Consider the following 15,604-nt stretch of genomic DNA (forward strand, 5'->3'; position numbering starts at 1 on the left):
ACAACTGGTCACTGTGGGCATCAACTTCCCTTTTTATTAAATTGATTTTACCAATTTATTTTATTTTTATAAGCAAGCCTGTAGTCTATACAATGAAACTGGCACAAGACCGGTCATGAAAACTTAAGGTTCAGCAATGAGAGTTGATCAGTTGTTTTCAATTGTCAGAGGAGTAGCTGCTGCTGCTGCAGCAGCAGGAGAATAGGCAGACATACACTCTATACTGAGTGACATACAACTGTCCTAGTTCAATAACCACTTCCCCTCCAGAAGGTTTTACCCCCTTCATAACCAGGCCATGTTTTGCTATTCAGCATTGCGCTATTTTAACTGGCAATTGTGCGGTCATGCAACACTGTATGCAAATTATTTTTCTTTTTTTTTTACACATATAGAGCTTTTCTTTTGGATTTTTTATTTTTGCTATATAAATAAAAAAAGACCAAAAATGTTGAAAAACATAAAAACAATATTTTCTACATGCTGTTATAAAACATAAAAAAAATCTATTTCTTCATAAATTTAGGCCAAAATGTATTCTGCTACATGTCTTTGGTAAGAAAAAAAATCTCAATACATGTAAATTAATTGGTTTACGTGAAAGTTATAGTGTTTATAAATGGCGGTATATATACTGAAATTTTTTTTTTTATTTTATTTTTACTAGTAATGGCAGTGATCAGCAACTTATAGCGGGACTGTGGCAGGCATTCTGACACTGGGGGGAACTGACTTGGTGTCACTGACATCCCCAGAGACACTATTACAGTGATCAATGCTAAAAAAAGAACACTGACAGTATAGCATCTACAAACTATGGCAGGGGTGTGGAAATTTTTTATAAAAAAACTACTTGTCCAGGGACTAATGCAGGCCATAGAAGGGTCAAACATCGGCCGATTTTTCGAAAAAAAAAAAACAAAAAAAACAAAAAATCAGTTGTTTGTTTGGCCGACGTTACCACCAATGGTGAAAAAAAAATGGCCGACAAAATCATAAAGTTCACCCCATAACTTCTGTCCCTTGCAGGTCACGGCTCATGCGCGGATTTTTTATCGGTAAAACGATCTGCCGATTTGCCCATCACTGCAGGGAAAATCGGCCGATCGTCAAAATCGGCCGCACATTTTCCAACATGACCGATAAAAAAAAATGTGCAAAAAACCCGAAAAACGGACGACCAATTAACCCACTAACAATGCGAAAATCGGCCGATTTTTATTGCAGGGTCCTGGGTTTAGTAATGCTAACTCTGTTAAAACAAAGTAAGGCTTCTTGGTATGGTGAAGCAAGTGTTCTCTGTTATGTGACCAATGACCTAAGCAGATAAGCTGTGAAGCTTACCCTGGTGGACACCTGCAACAAGGCGGTGGTGAAGGAATGTGGATCAGTGAGTATATGTTGCCTGGGAATCAAAGGCAAAGCATGTATGGCCATCTGGGAAAGCAGCAGCATGTGCAAAGCACAGGTTCAGAACTATAATAGACTACACTTCTATCCCTATGTAGTAATCCCTACCTGCTAAAATACAGCACTTGAAATTGAGAAAATAACACGAACAATGAGCATTAAAGGTAATATAAATCCAATGTGCAATTATAGTTAGATAAATACACTATACAATAAAAATAGATTACAGATAAATAAGTGTCCTTCATCAGAAAAAAAAAAACAGGGACCCATAAATCAATGCACATCACCTTGTCTGAAAGTTAGGCCATGTACATTGGCCATGTACCCATTTCTCTTGCAGCAAGCTCTCTCAACCTTGTGGATAGTATGTACAGTAGTAGTACGAGTAGAAGGCTTACAAAACTAGATAAGCTATGGAGCAGCTGTGGGGAGATCTCATTAACACATAAGTATGTATTAAACAGACTTAACCGTATGAGGTATAGAAAAGGAGTCAAAACTGTGACACTGACAGTGAAACAAAATAAGATTTTTGAACCGTGGTAAGATCCCATTCTTGGATTCCGCTGAGTGATACAGAATATTCTGACACCTACAGGAGGGCTGGACAAACAAAACTGTTGACCAGCCAAAGATAAACCCTCCTACTACAGCATGCTGTCCTTTAGTAAAATAGCAGTACCAAGAACATGATCATAAGCACAGAGGAGATGGTCCTGTGCCCCCAATGAACTCCAAAAAAAGGATTTACAGTGAGTACAATGAAGCAAGAAGGAAGTCTTAGACGTTTGGGACATCAAAAAGCAGTGACTTGTCCCACTAAATTACAGACCTCTGGAGTGACATAAGGAGAGAGGGAAACTGCCTAGAAAGAGGACACCTTCAATTCTAAGACTCTCATGCAGAAGCAGAGGAACTGAACCTGGGACTGGAAAATTTGAAGTTTCATCTGAGGAAGAAAGACTCTGGCCTCAGGAGGGTCCAGGGCCAGATCCAGATACTCCAAATGAAGGGTCTGTTTCATCAATGATGTCTGAAGGTTCAGGACCCATTTTAAATGTCTAATGTCTGGGCAGCTAGATATACATTGTCTGACTGAGCCCTCAACAATTTCTCACTCAAAAGAAGGTCACCCAAGTATCTCACAATGGGGATGCCATAAAACGGCAACAGGTCAAACACTGGAGCTAGCACCTTGGGGAATAACCAAAGTGCACAGGAAAAGCCAAAAAGTTTAGGGACTGGTAGTGTAGGGGCCCCACGGCAAAGCCTAGAAACCTCTGATACACTGGAAAGATGGACACATACAAGTAAGCTTCTTTGATGCTCACATAACCTGGGAAGTCCCCAGGTGGAGGAGGTGATGACAAATCTCGTGGATTGCATCCTGGAATATTTGTACTCAAATGTAAACATTTCAAGCTTTGAGATCCAAAACAAGACCAGCGCTCCCTTTTGGTTTAGCAACAGTGAACAGATTTGTGGAAGGTCAGGTAGAAGAAACAAGGAGGGAATGGGGACTGAAACTTTAGTGTGCAGCTCTGGAACACCACCTCCTACACTCAGGCATCCACAATGAAAGTCATCAAAGTGTCCACAAGGGTTAACAGACACACTCAGGGTTTGGAAATGGGGGGACAGCTTCATGTGGAGAAGAGAAAGCAATTTCTGAGGCTATGGCAAACTTAGAATGTCAGACTAGAATGGGGTGGGGGGGGGGGGTACTAGAGAAATAAAAGGGACATTTTTTTACAGTCAAGTGTATGATTTCTACTGGGGAAGATAAGTGCACTTGCCACTAGTAGAATTTTACATGATATTTTCAAAATCTGGACCAAAAAGATGTGGATCAAAGCTTTTCTACGCAAAGATTTTGCATTACAGCACTTAAGCCAGAGTGCTCTACGCATATGCACTGATATGAGGGGCACATGCGAGAGATGAAGCAGGAGGCTTCCAGCAAAACATCATAGCTAATACTACAGCCATCTGCTCCATGCGTTCAAAAATCAGTGGTTAGATCTCCTAAGGGATTCTGACCAGCCAGGCATTGTTTCACAATGTGGAGTCTCAACAATAATCAGATACAGGGCAGGAAACGCCAGCAAGAACAGGGCTTCCAAATACTTATCAGTTGGATCCATTAAGACCGATGCAACTTCCACTGGTACGGTAAGTGTCTACAGTGCATCCAGAAAGTATTCACAGTGCTTAACTTTTGCCACATTTTGTTATGTTACAGCCTTATTCCCAAAGGGATTAAATTCATTTTTTCCTCAACATTCTACAAACAATACCCCATAATGACAACATGAAATAAATTCATTTTGAAATCTTTGCAATTTATTAAAAATAAAAAACGGAAAAAAAAAAAACATGTACGTAAGTATTTACAGCCTTTGCCATGATACTCAAAATTGAGCTCTGGTGCATCCTGTTCCCACTGATTATCCTTGAGGTTTTTCCACAACTTGATTGGAATCCACCTGTGGGAAATTCAGTTGATTGGACATCAATAGGAAAGGCATAAACCGGTCTATATAAGGTCCCACAGTTAACAGTGCATGTCAGAGCACAAACCAAGCCATGAAGTCCAAGAAATTGTCCGTAGACCTCTGAGACAGGATTGTATCAAGGCACAGCTCTGGAGATGGGTACAGAAACATTTCTGCAGCATTGAAGGTCCCAGTGAGCACAGTGGCCTCCATCATCTGTAAATGGAAGAAGTTTGGAACCACCAAGAATCATCCTAGAGCTGGCCGGCCGGTCAAAATTAGCGCTCGGGGGAGAAGGGCCTTAGCCAGGGAGGTAACCAAGCAGCTGATGGTCACTCTGAATGAGCTCCAGCGTTTCTCTATGGAGAGAGGAGAACCTTCCAGAAGAACAACTATCTCTGCAGCACTCCACCAATCAGGCCTGTATGGTAGAGTGGCCAGAAGGATGCCACTCCTCAGTAAAAGGAAAATGGCAGCCCGCCTGGAGTTTGCCAAAAGGCACCTGAGGGACTCTCAAACCATAAGAAACAAAACTCTCTGGTCTGATGGAACAAAGATTGAACTCTTTGGCATTAATGCCAAGCGTCATGTCTGTAGGAAACCAGGCACCGCTCACCAACTGGCCAATACCATCCCTACAGTGAAGCATGGTGGTAGCAGCATCATGCTGCAGGGATGTTTTCCAGTGGCAGGAACTGGGAGACTAGTCAGGATTGAAGGAAAGATGAATGCAGCAATGTACAGAGACATCCTTGATGAAAACCTGTTCCAGAGCGCTCTGGACCTTAGACTGGGACGACGGTTCATCTTTCAACAGGACAACGACCCTAAGCACACAGCCCACATAACAAAGGAATGGCTACGAGCCAACTCTGTGAATGTCCTGGAGTGTCCCAGCCAGAGCCCAGACTTGAATCCGATTGAGCATCTCCGGAGAGATCTGAAAATGGCTGTGCACTGACGCTCCCCATCCAACCTGATGGAGCTTGAGAGGTACTGCAAAGAAGAATAGGAGAGATTGCCCAAAAATAGGTGTGCCAAGCTTGTAGCATCATACTCAAAATGACTTGAGGCTGTAATTGGTGCTAAAGGTGCTTCAACAATGTATTGAGGAAAGGCTGTGAATACTTATGTACATGTGGGGTTTTTTTTGTTTATTTTTAATAAATTGCAAAGATTTCAAAACGAACTTCTTTCACGTTGTCATTATGGGGTATTCTTTGTAGAATGTTGAGGAAAAAAATGAATTTAATCCATTTTGGAATAAGGCTGTAACATAACAACATGTTGCAAAAGTTGAGCGCTGGGAATACTTTCTGGATGCACTGTAGATAGAGTCCCTGAGTAAATGAGAAAAAAAAATTGTATTTTTAGTTACATAGGATTTAAAGCAATATTACGGTTTTCTAGTACTTCCAGCTAAAAAAAAGTGTTTAACATTTGACCTTGGCTATTCTCAATGTGATTTTCTAACCTGTAAAAGGATGGGAGCAGATGGAGGCAGTAGTTGAAGTTTTCCACATTTCTTCTCAAAATCTGGTTGATTTTTCTGTCAAGAATACAATTTGCAATTTATTTCCTACAATACTAATTTATACAGTGTAATATTAAAAGACACATCAGGATACTATATTTGAAAGTTAATCATAATAACAAACCATAAAAAACTAAAACTTTAAACTAGTTCACCTTTTGAATAAATAAATAAATGCACATTTATTTGCAGGTACAAATATGTGCATTTGTTTTTTTTGTTTTTTTTCGAAGGAGCCTGCAGAGCATTACATCTATGATCAGCAGTTCATGGGTGCAATTTCAGGCTCCTGCAGACTCTCAGGATTGTGGTTTGTTACCTTGTATGGGAAGGCAGTTATTTGACAGCAAGACTACGAGAACAGTTCACCAGTGCCCTGGAAGTTCACCAAGAGCTATAAACCGCAATGACTGATGTTACTAGTATTCTGGGGGGGGGGGGAATTGGATGAAGGTGCTGGAACATGTAACATGTTCCAAAGGTGAATTTATTCTTTAAAATTGAATTCTGGGCTTTACTTAAATTATCTTAAAAATTCTCCCTCCCTTCTCCCAACACCTATGCTGGCTGCAGGGGGGAGGAGGGAGCTCCAACAATGGATGGGCCATATGAGCCTATGAGTGACAGCATTCTCCCAGGCATAACCAGTTGCTGAAGAGCATTGTTTCCTCTCCCTTGGACCAGAGTGGGCTGACAGTAGGTAAGTATACAGATCTTTCTTACACAGGTTAGTCAGAATAGGGGTTAGAATGGGGTAGGGAGCATTTTTAGGACACAGCTAAAACCGCAAATTCTACTTTATATTGTATGGAGTCAATCAGCTCTATAAATGGTCTCTGACCCTGTACAGGCTGTTGAAGTATCCAATGCGCCTAAGGGGAAATGTTTGTGTTGTTACATGTACCTATGTTACCTGGGTGCTCACTCAGACAAAGCATTCAATATTGACAGCTGTTCCAAATAAGTTGGAATATATACAGTTTTGTACAGTGAGGACTTTACAAGCCTGCCCAGGCATAGAGGTCCTGTGTTGCCCCGATGTGGTGCAATTGCTCTAATAAACTTTTGGATGCTTCTTTGAAGATCCATGGTGTGCTGGTGACATGCTTAGTCCAAGCAAAGGAATAAGTTTCAGTAGGTACACTAAGGGCCTGTGTCAACAAGCTTTGGCTTGTATTGAGGGCATCATTTTGACATCAGTTTGAGATGCTTCTGAGATCATCCAGGATTTATTAGCAGGTACATCTGACCTGCATTAGATCTGCTGCAAACAGGCTTTGCTTTACCAAAGTCTTGTATGAGAATGCAAAACCTGCTTGAAGTAAATAAAAACCCATCAACACAGGCACTTATACTATTTCCAGAGTCCTTTTTCTGTACCACTGTACAATAATACATCTCAAATTATTAAGGAATGGTAGTGTTACACTTTCGTGCTAAACATAAGATCCACTTTTTTGGCAATCTCTGCAATAAAAAAAAAAAACCCTATCTGTTAACAAACCGTTCCCTCCCGTCAAAAAAAAATACTTACTTCGGTCCTGTCTTCCAACATTTCCAGCCCTTTAGAAGAGTGCATTCTCATGGGATTCCAAACTCCCAGCTCTGCAGAGTGACTTCACCTGCATTGTCGGAGGCTGGACCAAGGAAAGCAATTATTTTTGGGGTGGAACATTTGTTTGGGGAAGGGGGGGGTCAGGGAGCTTGCAAAAAGCAGGTGATTTGCATGGAATATTATTCCATTAGAACTTATCTTTTACTTAGAATGAAAGAGTGTTTCCCAAAGGATAACATATTACAGATCTCACTTTTCTGGAACAATTCAGCTGCCGGGAAACTTTAAAAATACGATCCTCTTCTGCTCTACAAATCACGCAGCCATCCCCTTCCAGAGCAACACTGTTCACCAGGACAAAACTGAAAGAAAACAGTCACTGATAAAGGAGTGCTTCATCATCATGTGTTCACTCAAAGATTAAGTATCTTCCTGTAATTGAGACAAATCTTTAGATTAGGATGTTGGCCTACACATTAAAGTGGCATATTTCCCAAAACCAAAAATGTAATATATTGCATCTTACCAATCATTAGCTGTGGTGGCTACATTTGGATTTTTTTAGTGTTTTCCCCTGTTTTCACCTGGTGATATGGCCAGTAACACACTAACAGGGTAGTGTTAGATGTACTAGCAGATTTAAATACCCTAGCAAATTGAAGCCAAACTCCTGCTAATACTTTGTAAGCAGTTAAAGCAAACCATTTTTTTAAAGGTTTAATCATCACCCATCACTCTAGGACAGCAATTCTCAAACTTTTTCCAGTCAAGGCACCCTTTCAAATGATTCAAAATCTTGAAGCACCCCATTCTTAAATGTAAGAAGCTAAACTAAAGGTTTTACATTTTGCAGCAGAATCCACACAAGTAAGATATCAAACAGTTGAGGTGATTTATTTTTTCAAAGCCAATACAGTTTTACACATTTGCCCTTACTAGTATTCCAACATTTCTTCTTCCTCATTTTCTCTACCCCACACAACTAACATGACCCCAGTGCTGACAGGATAATGGGTAGGTACTTGATGTCCTTCTTATCAACGTATGACATCAGCAGTTGTTAGGATGCGGGCGGCTACCCTGGACCGTGCCAAAGGTTGTAATGCTCAACAATGAAAACCATTGTCTATGTGTAACATAAAAGCTGGCTTGATCCACCCGTTAAAACTTGTACACAATTTGTGGACAATTTGGGGCAATTTTTTAGGTATTTTGCCAAGGCACCATGAAGAAACCAGAAGGCACCCCAGGGTGCCTATGCACGCCGGTTGAAAAAGGCTGTTCTAGATGAGACATTCGCCTATCTATGGCCAATCAAATGCAAAACTGGTAATTCATTCAAACTATTGAAACAAAACATTTGACTGAAAACATTTAAAATGTATTCTTAAAAGATTGCTTAGCTTCAAACTTTAGAACATAAATATGCCAAAAAGGTCTTGCCCATTCCACATGTATTAAATGATAACTAGTTAATCCTTGAGGCCCAGCAAGCTAAATCCAAATATTACAAAAGTAATTAAAGCTTTACATAGTACAGGTGTGTGTAAAGCATAAATCTATGTTTCAGCATTTGTGTCATGCAGTTTTAAGAAAATAGTTTTTGTGAACCTGTTGTTCAGTTTATTACCTTGATATCCTGTCAGTAATCCAGTGTCTTACAATTAGCAGAAGTGCTAGTCAGCCTGCTGTTACAGTTCCTTCAGGTAGCTGTTGGGATACCGATCAGAAAGCCCTGTCTTTGTTGTATCATTGCTGGCAGGTTTCTAGGCAAGAAACTTTGCAGCTGATTCACAAAAATGATTTGCTTAAATTGGACCTTTCCCCTCCTTTTTTGAAAAATCACATCAGCATACAGCTCTCCATGGCGATATGAAAGTTTCTTACATCCACTGATTAACCCCTTCACACCGGATCGTCCTGGCGTGAAGAGGAGTTCCTGCGCCGGGAGGTGGGCGGGACGGGGCATGGCTTAGCGTCATGTGGCCGCCGTGACATCACGTCACGGTCAGTCACATGATCGGGAAAGGTCCCGATCCAAAGAGTGGACTGGGACCTTTCCGTGAGTACCTCACATGTGTGCTGGGAGCGCGCAGGGCGCGCGCTCTCAGCACATATGTTTTTTGTTACATGAACGCAAATGTGCGGCCGCTCGGCGTCTAGGCCCAGACGCCTGGAGGCCGCACATTTGCGTGCGGCCGGCGTGAAGGGGTTAAAGTGGTGTTAACCCCAAAAGCAAACATGTAGTATGTTGCAGCTTTCCGTTTATTAGATGTGATGGCTGCATTCGTTTTCTTTATTAGGCTTTCTTTCTTCTATTTCCGTTTGGTGATCTGACCAGTAAGTCTGTTTTTCCAGTAGAATGTATCAGAGAGATTAGACAAACTATGACAGGTGTGCCAACAATGATCAGATTTTACCTATTTATAAAGCAATAACTACTACTAAAGTATAATCTGGAGTTTGGCTTCAATTTGTCTGTGTATTTAAATTTGCTAGCACAACTAACACTCCCCTCCCACCAGACTGACAATGCTGCTATCCAAAGGTGCCCCTGCGCTCATTCATCCAGAGTGAGGGAACTCTAATACAGGAGATGTGTTACCTGTCAGATCACCAGGTGAAAACACAGGAGAAAAAGCCTAAGAAAAGAAAACTAATGCAGCCACCACATCTAATGATTAATAAGCTGCAATATATACATTTTTGGGTTTGGGCTTTAAAGTGATACTAAGCACACACTGATTAATTTACATTATGCCTTTTCTTTCTGTATGTGGATGATGGCACAATATTTTAATTTAAAAAAAAACATCTAAGTACCTTTCTCCTAATTGATATACAGCTGTCACATGACCTAGCTCTTTTCCAGCCTGTCTATAGGGAAACATAAACAGGAGAAGCTTCTAGTCCTCTGTGGCTAGTCAAATGTTTAAAAAAACAGTCTTTGGGATACAGAGCAAAAATAATATCAATAAACTGTTTTAAATCGTCATACAAATATATATTTGAAATTATTTTTATTTTTGGGCAATAGCATGGTGTGGGTGGATTTCTGCCAGTCACAGGCTGTATCATGTCCCTCCAGCCTGTGTCTTAGCATGACAGGGAGGTGAAGCCTTCATCGATCAAGATGTTATATCCCACCCTCACTGTGTTTAGCTGGTTAGTGGGCATAGAGGAGGAGGAGGAAGGGAGGGAGTGGGCTGTCATTTATCACTGTGTATATGCCCACATGTGTGACTTTATAGTCAAATGGGCTGCTTAGATGTGATAGGGAGGAAATGCTTAGCACAGAAACTCACTGAAAACTGAGCATGTGCAGTAGCTGCCAACACTGCTCTGCAAAATCCCCACCTGCACTGGTGACAGGGACAGGGACAGAATGAGGAGATGGGGAAAAGCAGGATCAACCAGGTTTTTGCAGAATACAGAAAACAATTCTCATTCTGAATGAGTGAGTATGAACAGCATGTAATACAGCATTTATTGATAATTTTTATAAAGTGAATTTAGTGACACTTTAATACCACATAACATTCACCTTAAGGAATATGTTATGTTTCACTTGTATTTAGGGTGGAACATGTTTCAGCACCTGTCCCCCTCATCCCCTGTGCCCCTTCCCCCCTCATCCGTGGGCAGGGGTTCCTCTCCCCCGCAGCTGTTGTCACATTTCAAATCAACATGGCTACCCACACAGTCATGTCATTCATTTACAGAGATCTGTGAATGAGTAGACTACAAGTCCCGTCATCCACTGCTGCAGATGGCTTACAGTTCCTATTGGACAAGTGACCTGATCATGCACACAGAGGTACAGGCAGAAAGCTGAAGGACTTGTCTGCAATCCAGTGATCATGGGTGCAATGCCTTGCAGGCTTTGATAAGAAAAAAAATAAATGCACATTTTTTTTCCTTAAAAAAGAACAAAAAAAAAAACTTTGCATTTATTATTTTTTCCTAAAAGTTGAACTTAGCCTTTAACCACTTGCCTACTAGGCACTTATACCCCCTTCCTGCCCAAGCCAATTTTCAGCTTTCAGAGCTGTCACATTCTGAATGACAATTGTGCAGTTATGCAACACTGTACCCATATGACAAGTTTATAATTTTTTTCACACAAATAGAGCTTTCTTTTGGTGGTATTTATTCGCTGCTGGGTGTTTTATTTTTTGCGCTATAAACAAAAAAAGAGCAAAAAATTTGGGAAAAAAAAGGTTTTTCTTTGTTTCTATTATAAAATTTTGCAAACAGGTAATTTTTCCCTTTCACTGATGTGCGTTGATGAGGCTGCCTTGATAGGCAGCACAGATGGGCACTGATAGGCGGCACTGCTGGGCACTGATGGGTGGCACTGCTGGGCACAGGTGGGTGGCACTGATGGGAACTTGTGGGCAGCACTGTTGGGCCCCAATGATCAGTGCCGATCCGTCCTTTGACAATTGCGGGTTATTGGCAGTACTTTCCTCATGCTGTGACAGTGTGAGGAAAGTGCAGCCGATAACCGGCAATTGCATTTACCGGGTGATCTGCTGTGTCATTGGACACAGCTGATTACGTGGTAACAGGCCGCTGTGATTGGCCTTTTACCACATCATGTGATCAGCTGTGTCCGTAGGACACAGCAATCACAGAGATTGCCAGCGGCATGCGGGAGGGTGCGTTCTGGGAGGATGTCATATGACGCCCTCCCAGGACTGGACAACCGCGCTGTAGCAGTCATTCGGCTATAGCGCGGTTGCCAAGTGGTTAAACAAACATTTTTCCTTTCACTTATGACGACAGTTTTTTTCCTCTTCCTGATGAGTCAGGAACATGTGATATAACCCTGGTCTCACAGATGCATTGTGGGAGGCTCCTATCACATGTTCCAAGAGTCAGACCCAGAGTTTCAGGGAGCAAAGGGAGATGGATTACTCTGCCCTTTGTAGAAATTATTACCTCAGGAAGAAAGTGCAGGAAAAAAAAAAAGGAATTCTAATGTATCTGTGAATTTCTTATCTTGTAGTACAGTACAGGCCATAGGCTTCATATTCATAGACCCTGGGCTAAAGGCTGATACCTTCCGGTGATTGGACACTGGCAAAGCCCTGTGTGTCCCTATATAACCCTACCCACTTTGATTCCTCTGTAGACTGGTAAGGAAGACTGATGGCTCTGACCACGACCAAGTGGTGAAGAGCAATTTCTGTTGGCTGCCCTGGAGTAAGGAACAAAGATGGAAAGAAGAAAGGTATATCCTGGTTTCAAGACTACCTGTTCTTTTGAAAGATAAGGAATGGCTCTTCACAAGAGAGGACCACTAGCTCAGAGACACATCTGACAGATGTGATGGACCCCAAGAAAGCCACTTTGCAGTGGAAGACACCTACGGGGATTTCCCTGATGGATTCAAAGGGTGGTTTTGGCAGGGAGTACCAGATTAAGAACCCAAGGGAGGTCCCTCACACAGTATTGTAAGTGAGGTCAGAACAAGATATACTTTTTTTTTTTTTTTTTTTACAGGGGAGAGTGAGGTCAGAGGTTTTTGGATAAGAATGGACAAGACTACAAACATGCCCCTTTAGAGTACCTAAGACAAAGCTTTGGTCAAGACCTAACTGCAGGAAGGTCAGAATGTGAGGCAAGAGTCATCTCTGAGACGGACGTGCATGTGTTCACACCAAACAAAGAAGGATATCCAGATACAAAGATAGATATTTCTGGAAGTGGATTTTCTTGCTTTTAGCAAAGTAGCAATGACAGACTCTGACATGCCTCTGTCCCTCAAGACTTGGTCTTTAACAGCCACCCAATTAAAGCCAGTGACTGAGAAGCAGAATGAAACAGGGGTTCCTGAGGGAGCAGGTCTGGCTTGTTTAGAAGGGGCCAAGTATCATCTCCTAGAAGTCTGAGTATGTCTGCACACTAGATTCTCTTGGTGCAATAAGAATCACAGGTTTCTTGCTCTTATTTGAGGAACAGTGATGGCAGAATCCTCAGTGGAAGAAAAGCAAATATTAGCCTAAACTGAGTCCAGGGTATTATCAGAGCATCCAATGCCAATGCTAGAGAATTCTTGGTCCCAGTCACAGAGGTAACCTGTGGTTGAAAATAGAGGCCAGAATATCCATTTCTGGAGTCGTCATTTCTGACAGATCATGCTGAAGACATAAGGGGTGAAGAGCCCATTCCCCTTGGTAGTCCAGCTTCAATATGTCCACTCCTCGGATGTGAACATCAGAGATCACTGGATAGTTTTTGTCCATGCATGAAATGACCTAACTTGCTTAATTCAAGGCTGCATGAGTTATTGGTGCCCCCCTTGGTGATTGATGTAGGCCACAGCCGTGGTGGTGCCCAGACTGAATGTTCTTAAGAAGGGGGTTACCGTGGTGCAGAGCCATTTTGATCGCTCTGAGCCACAAGACGTTGAGGTTGGGTTGGAAATCTACCAAGCTAGAAAGTTCCTTGCTTGCCTGGATAGGGGCATAAACAGGTCAAGAGAAGGAGCATGCTAGTTCCATTACAACAAGCTGTTGTGTTGGAGAGGTCTTAAATTGAATTAGGTGTATGGAACAGTCGCAATGGAGGCCATCATGGGCCTAGAACTCTCATGGAAAATCCCACAAAAGGTATATCTCTGTGATCTCAAGTCCAAAGTGTGAGTTCTAAGAGAGAACAATTTTTCTGGAAGGAAAACTTTTGCTTGGGCTGAGTCTAGAATTAGGTCCAAGGATTCAAGGCAAACAAAAAGCTTAGAGAACAGATTTTTGGAAACTGATCACCCAACCAAAAGCATCTGATTCTTTGGACATTTGCAGATAGCAGGAAGAGAGGAGTTCCTCAAAAAAAGGTAGTCTAGATATCCTGTGACCTATATACCCTGAGTTTATAGAAGGGCAAGAAGAGGTGCAAGTACCTTTGTGAATTTTCAGGGAGCAGAGGACAGGCCAAAAGGCACTGGAAATGACTGTCTCCTACTGCAAAGTGTAAAAAGGGCTGACAAGGTGCATAAATGTATGCAGGTGGGCATCTTGCATGTCTATAGATACCAAGTGTTAAACTTGTCTCAGAGAGGTAATAACTGATCTTGCTTATTCCATGTGAAACCTTTGAATTTGAAGGTATTTCTTTAGGGTTTATGTCCAGGATAGGACAAATACCCATGCTGTTTTTTTACTGTGAACAGGTGTGAATAGAATCCTTTGATCCTGTCCTCCAGAGGTACTGGAACAACTACTCCCTGGGACAAGAGATGGTTCAGGGTGTTCTGCATATCTGGCTGTCTTCCGGCACATTTTGTTTGGGCTGAAAGAAAAAAAACCTTCTTGCATACATGTGAGGCGTCCTTTACAGACAGCTTTAGCTGACAGATTTTGGGTCACAAGATTCTGTGCATGTGAACAGAAAATCAGAATTCTTGAGATCTGAGTCATAACTTGTTCTAGGGTATCAACACAAAAGAAGATATTTGCTGTAATTGCTCCATTAAAGTGCAGACAATATTTGCTGTAATTGTTCCATTAAAGTACAGCCCTGAAATACAGGATTGTGTTGGTTGTTCATTTCCCTAATCTAAATAGCTGTGGTCTGGCAAAAAGAAATTGCAAAACTGGTTGCAAAGCTGGGCCTGCGAACTTAAAGAGAGCCTTTAAGAGCATCTCAAACTTTCAGTCAGCAGAATCAGATGTTTAAGATTGAGATGACAGGGTTTACTACTGGAACAGACCACATTTTTGTTAACTTTTTTCACTGACTAGAGCTTAGCAACGATTTTCAGAGGGGTGAAAATCTTTTCTGAATTTACCTAATTAAAGAGTGCACATGGATTGGCAATGCCTTTTTAGATTTAGCAGGTCTCTGTGCGCAAAGGGGTATGGGGAGATAGAGGAGAATTAAGTGCAACAATGCCAATGCACACAGAAGAAGTGAGCATATAAACACTGGCATGCATATTGCATTAAGCCATAACATCAGAAGCCTGGGGATGAGAACTCTTCCACAACCTCCTCTAACACCCCTTTTCAGTCTCTGCTATGTCTGTCTCTTTTAAGGCATGCATATCAGCATTCAACTCAGGTAGATACTGTGGAGATGGAGCAGCCTGGTGGTTTTTAACACAGAACAGTGATGGTTGTATTAAAGTCATTAGTTGTCCAAAAAGTTGTGACATGGTTGCAGAAAAGTCTGCCTCGGTCAGCTTGTTCTGTGCCCAAGATAGAGCTACAAACAAATGCATTGGATGCACAAACTGGTCATAAAATATGGTCCTGCCCCAGTGCAAGGGAAACGTCATCACTGTGAGTTAGTGTTTTGCAGGCCTTCAGCAGAGCCAATGTTTGCCTGAGCTTTCGCCGTTGCTCCCTTGCACCTAGTTTCCACCATTGCAATGGATGAGGGTATTCCCCTGTGGGGCACTCTAGGTGTAGGGTGTGGAAACTAGGTAAGTGTGTCCGAAGGAGTATGCAGTGGCTTGGGGATAGACTGTCCTGTAGTGAAGTCTCCATGGCAAAAGGACAGGAAAAAGCATCTAAATACCTATAAAGGGCTCTAGATGAAGGTAAAGTGACCTGTGATGCAACACCTGGTCATCCACCTGACACTATGCTCTAAGTGGTTAAA

At 41.9% G+C, this 15,604-nt stretch overlaps 1 protein-coding gene across 4 annotated transcripts in view; it reads right to left on the bottom strand.

Moving 5' to 3' along the window:
• MPPE1 (metallophosphoesterase 1) overlaps positions 1-15,604 on the bottom strand; it is a 120,192-nt gene that overhangs the window by 44,298 nt on the left and 60,290 nt on the right. For all 4 annotated transcript variants that reach the window (XM_089671026.1, XM_089671027.1, XM_089671024.1 and 1 more), the window contains 2 exons: positions 7,251-7,359; positions 5,383-5,457 (listed from right to left, as the gene is read on the bottom strand). In XM_089671026.1, the coding sequence (XP_089527152.1) occupies positions 5,383-5,457; positions 7,251-7,359 (184 nt within the window). The remainder of the gene's footprint in view (positions 1-5,382; positions 5,458-7,250; positions 7,360-15,604) is intronic.

The sequence above is a fragment of the Staurois parvus genome, unplaced genomic scaffold (genome assembly GCF_062004578.1).
Source record: "Staurois parvus isolate SC_StPar_1 unplaced genomic scaffold, SC_StPar_1.0 ptg000097l, whole genome shotgun sequence".
In the NCBI taxonomy this organism is placed as follows: Eukaryota; Metazoa; Chordata; class Amphibia; order Anura; family Ranidae; genus Staurois; species Staurois parvus.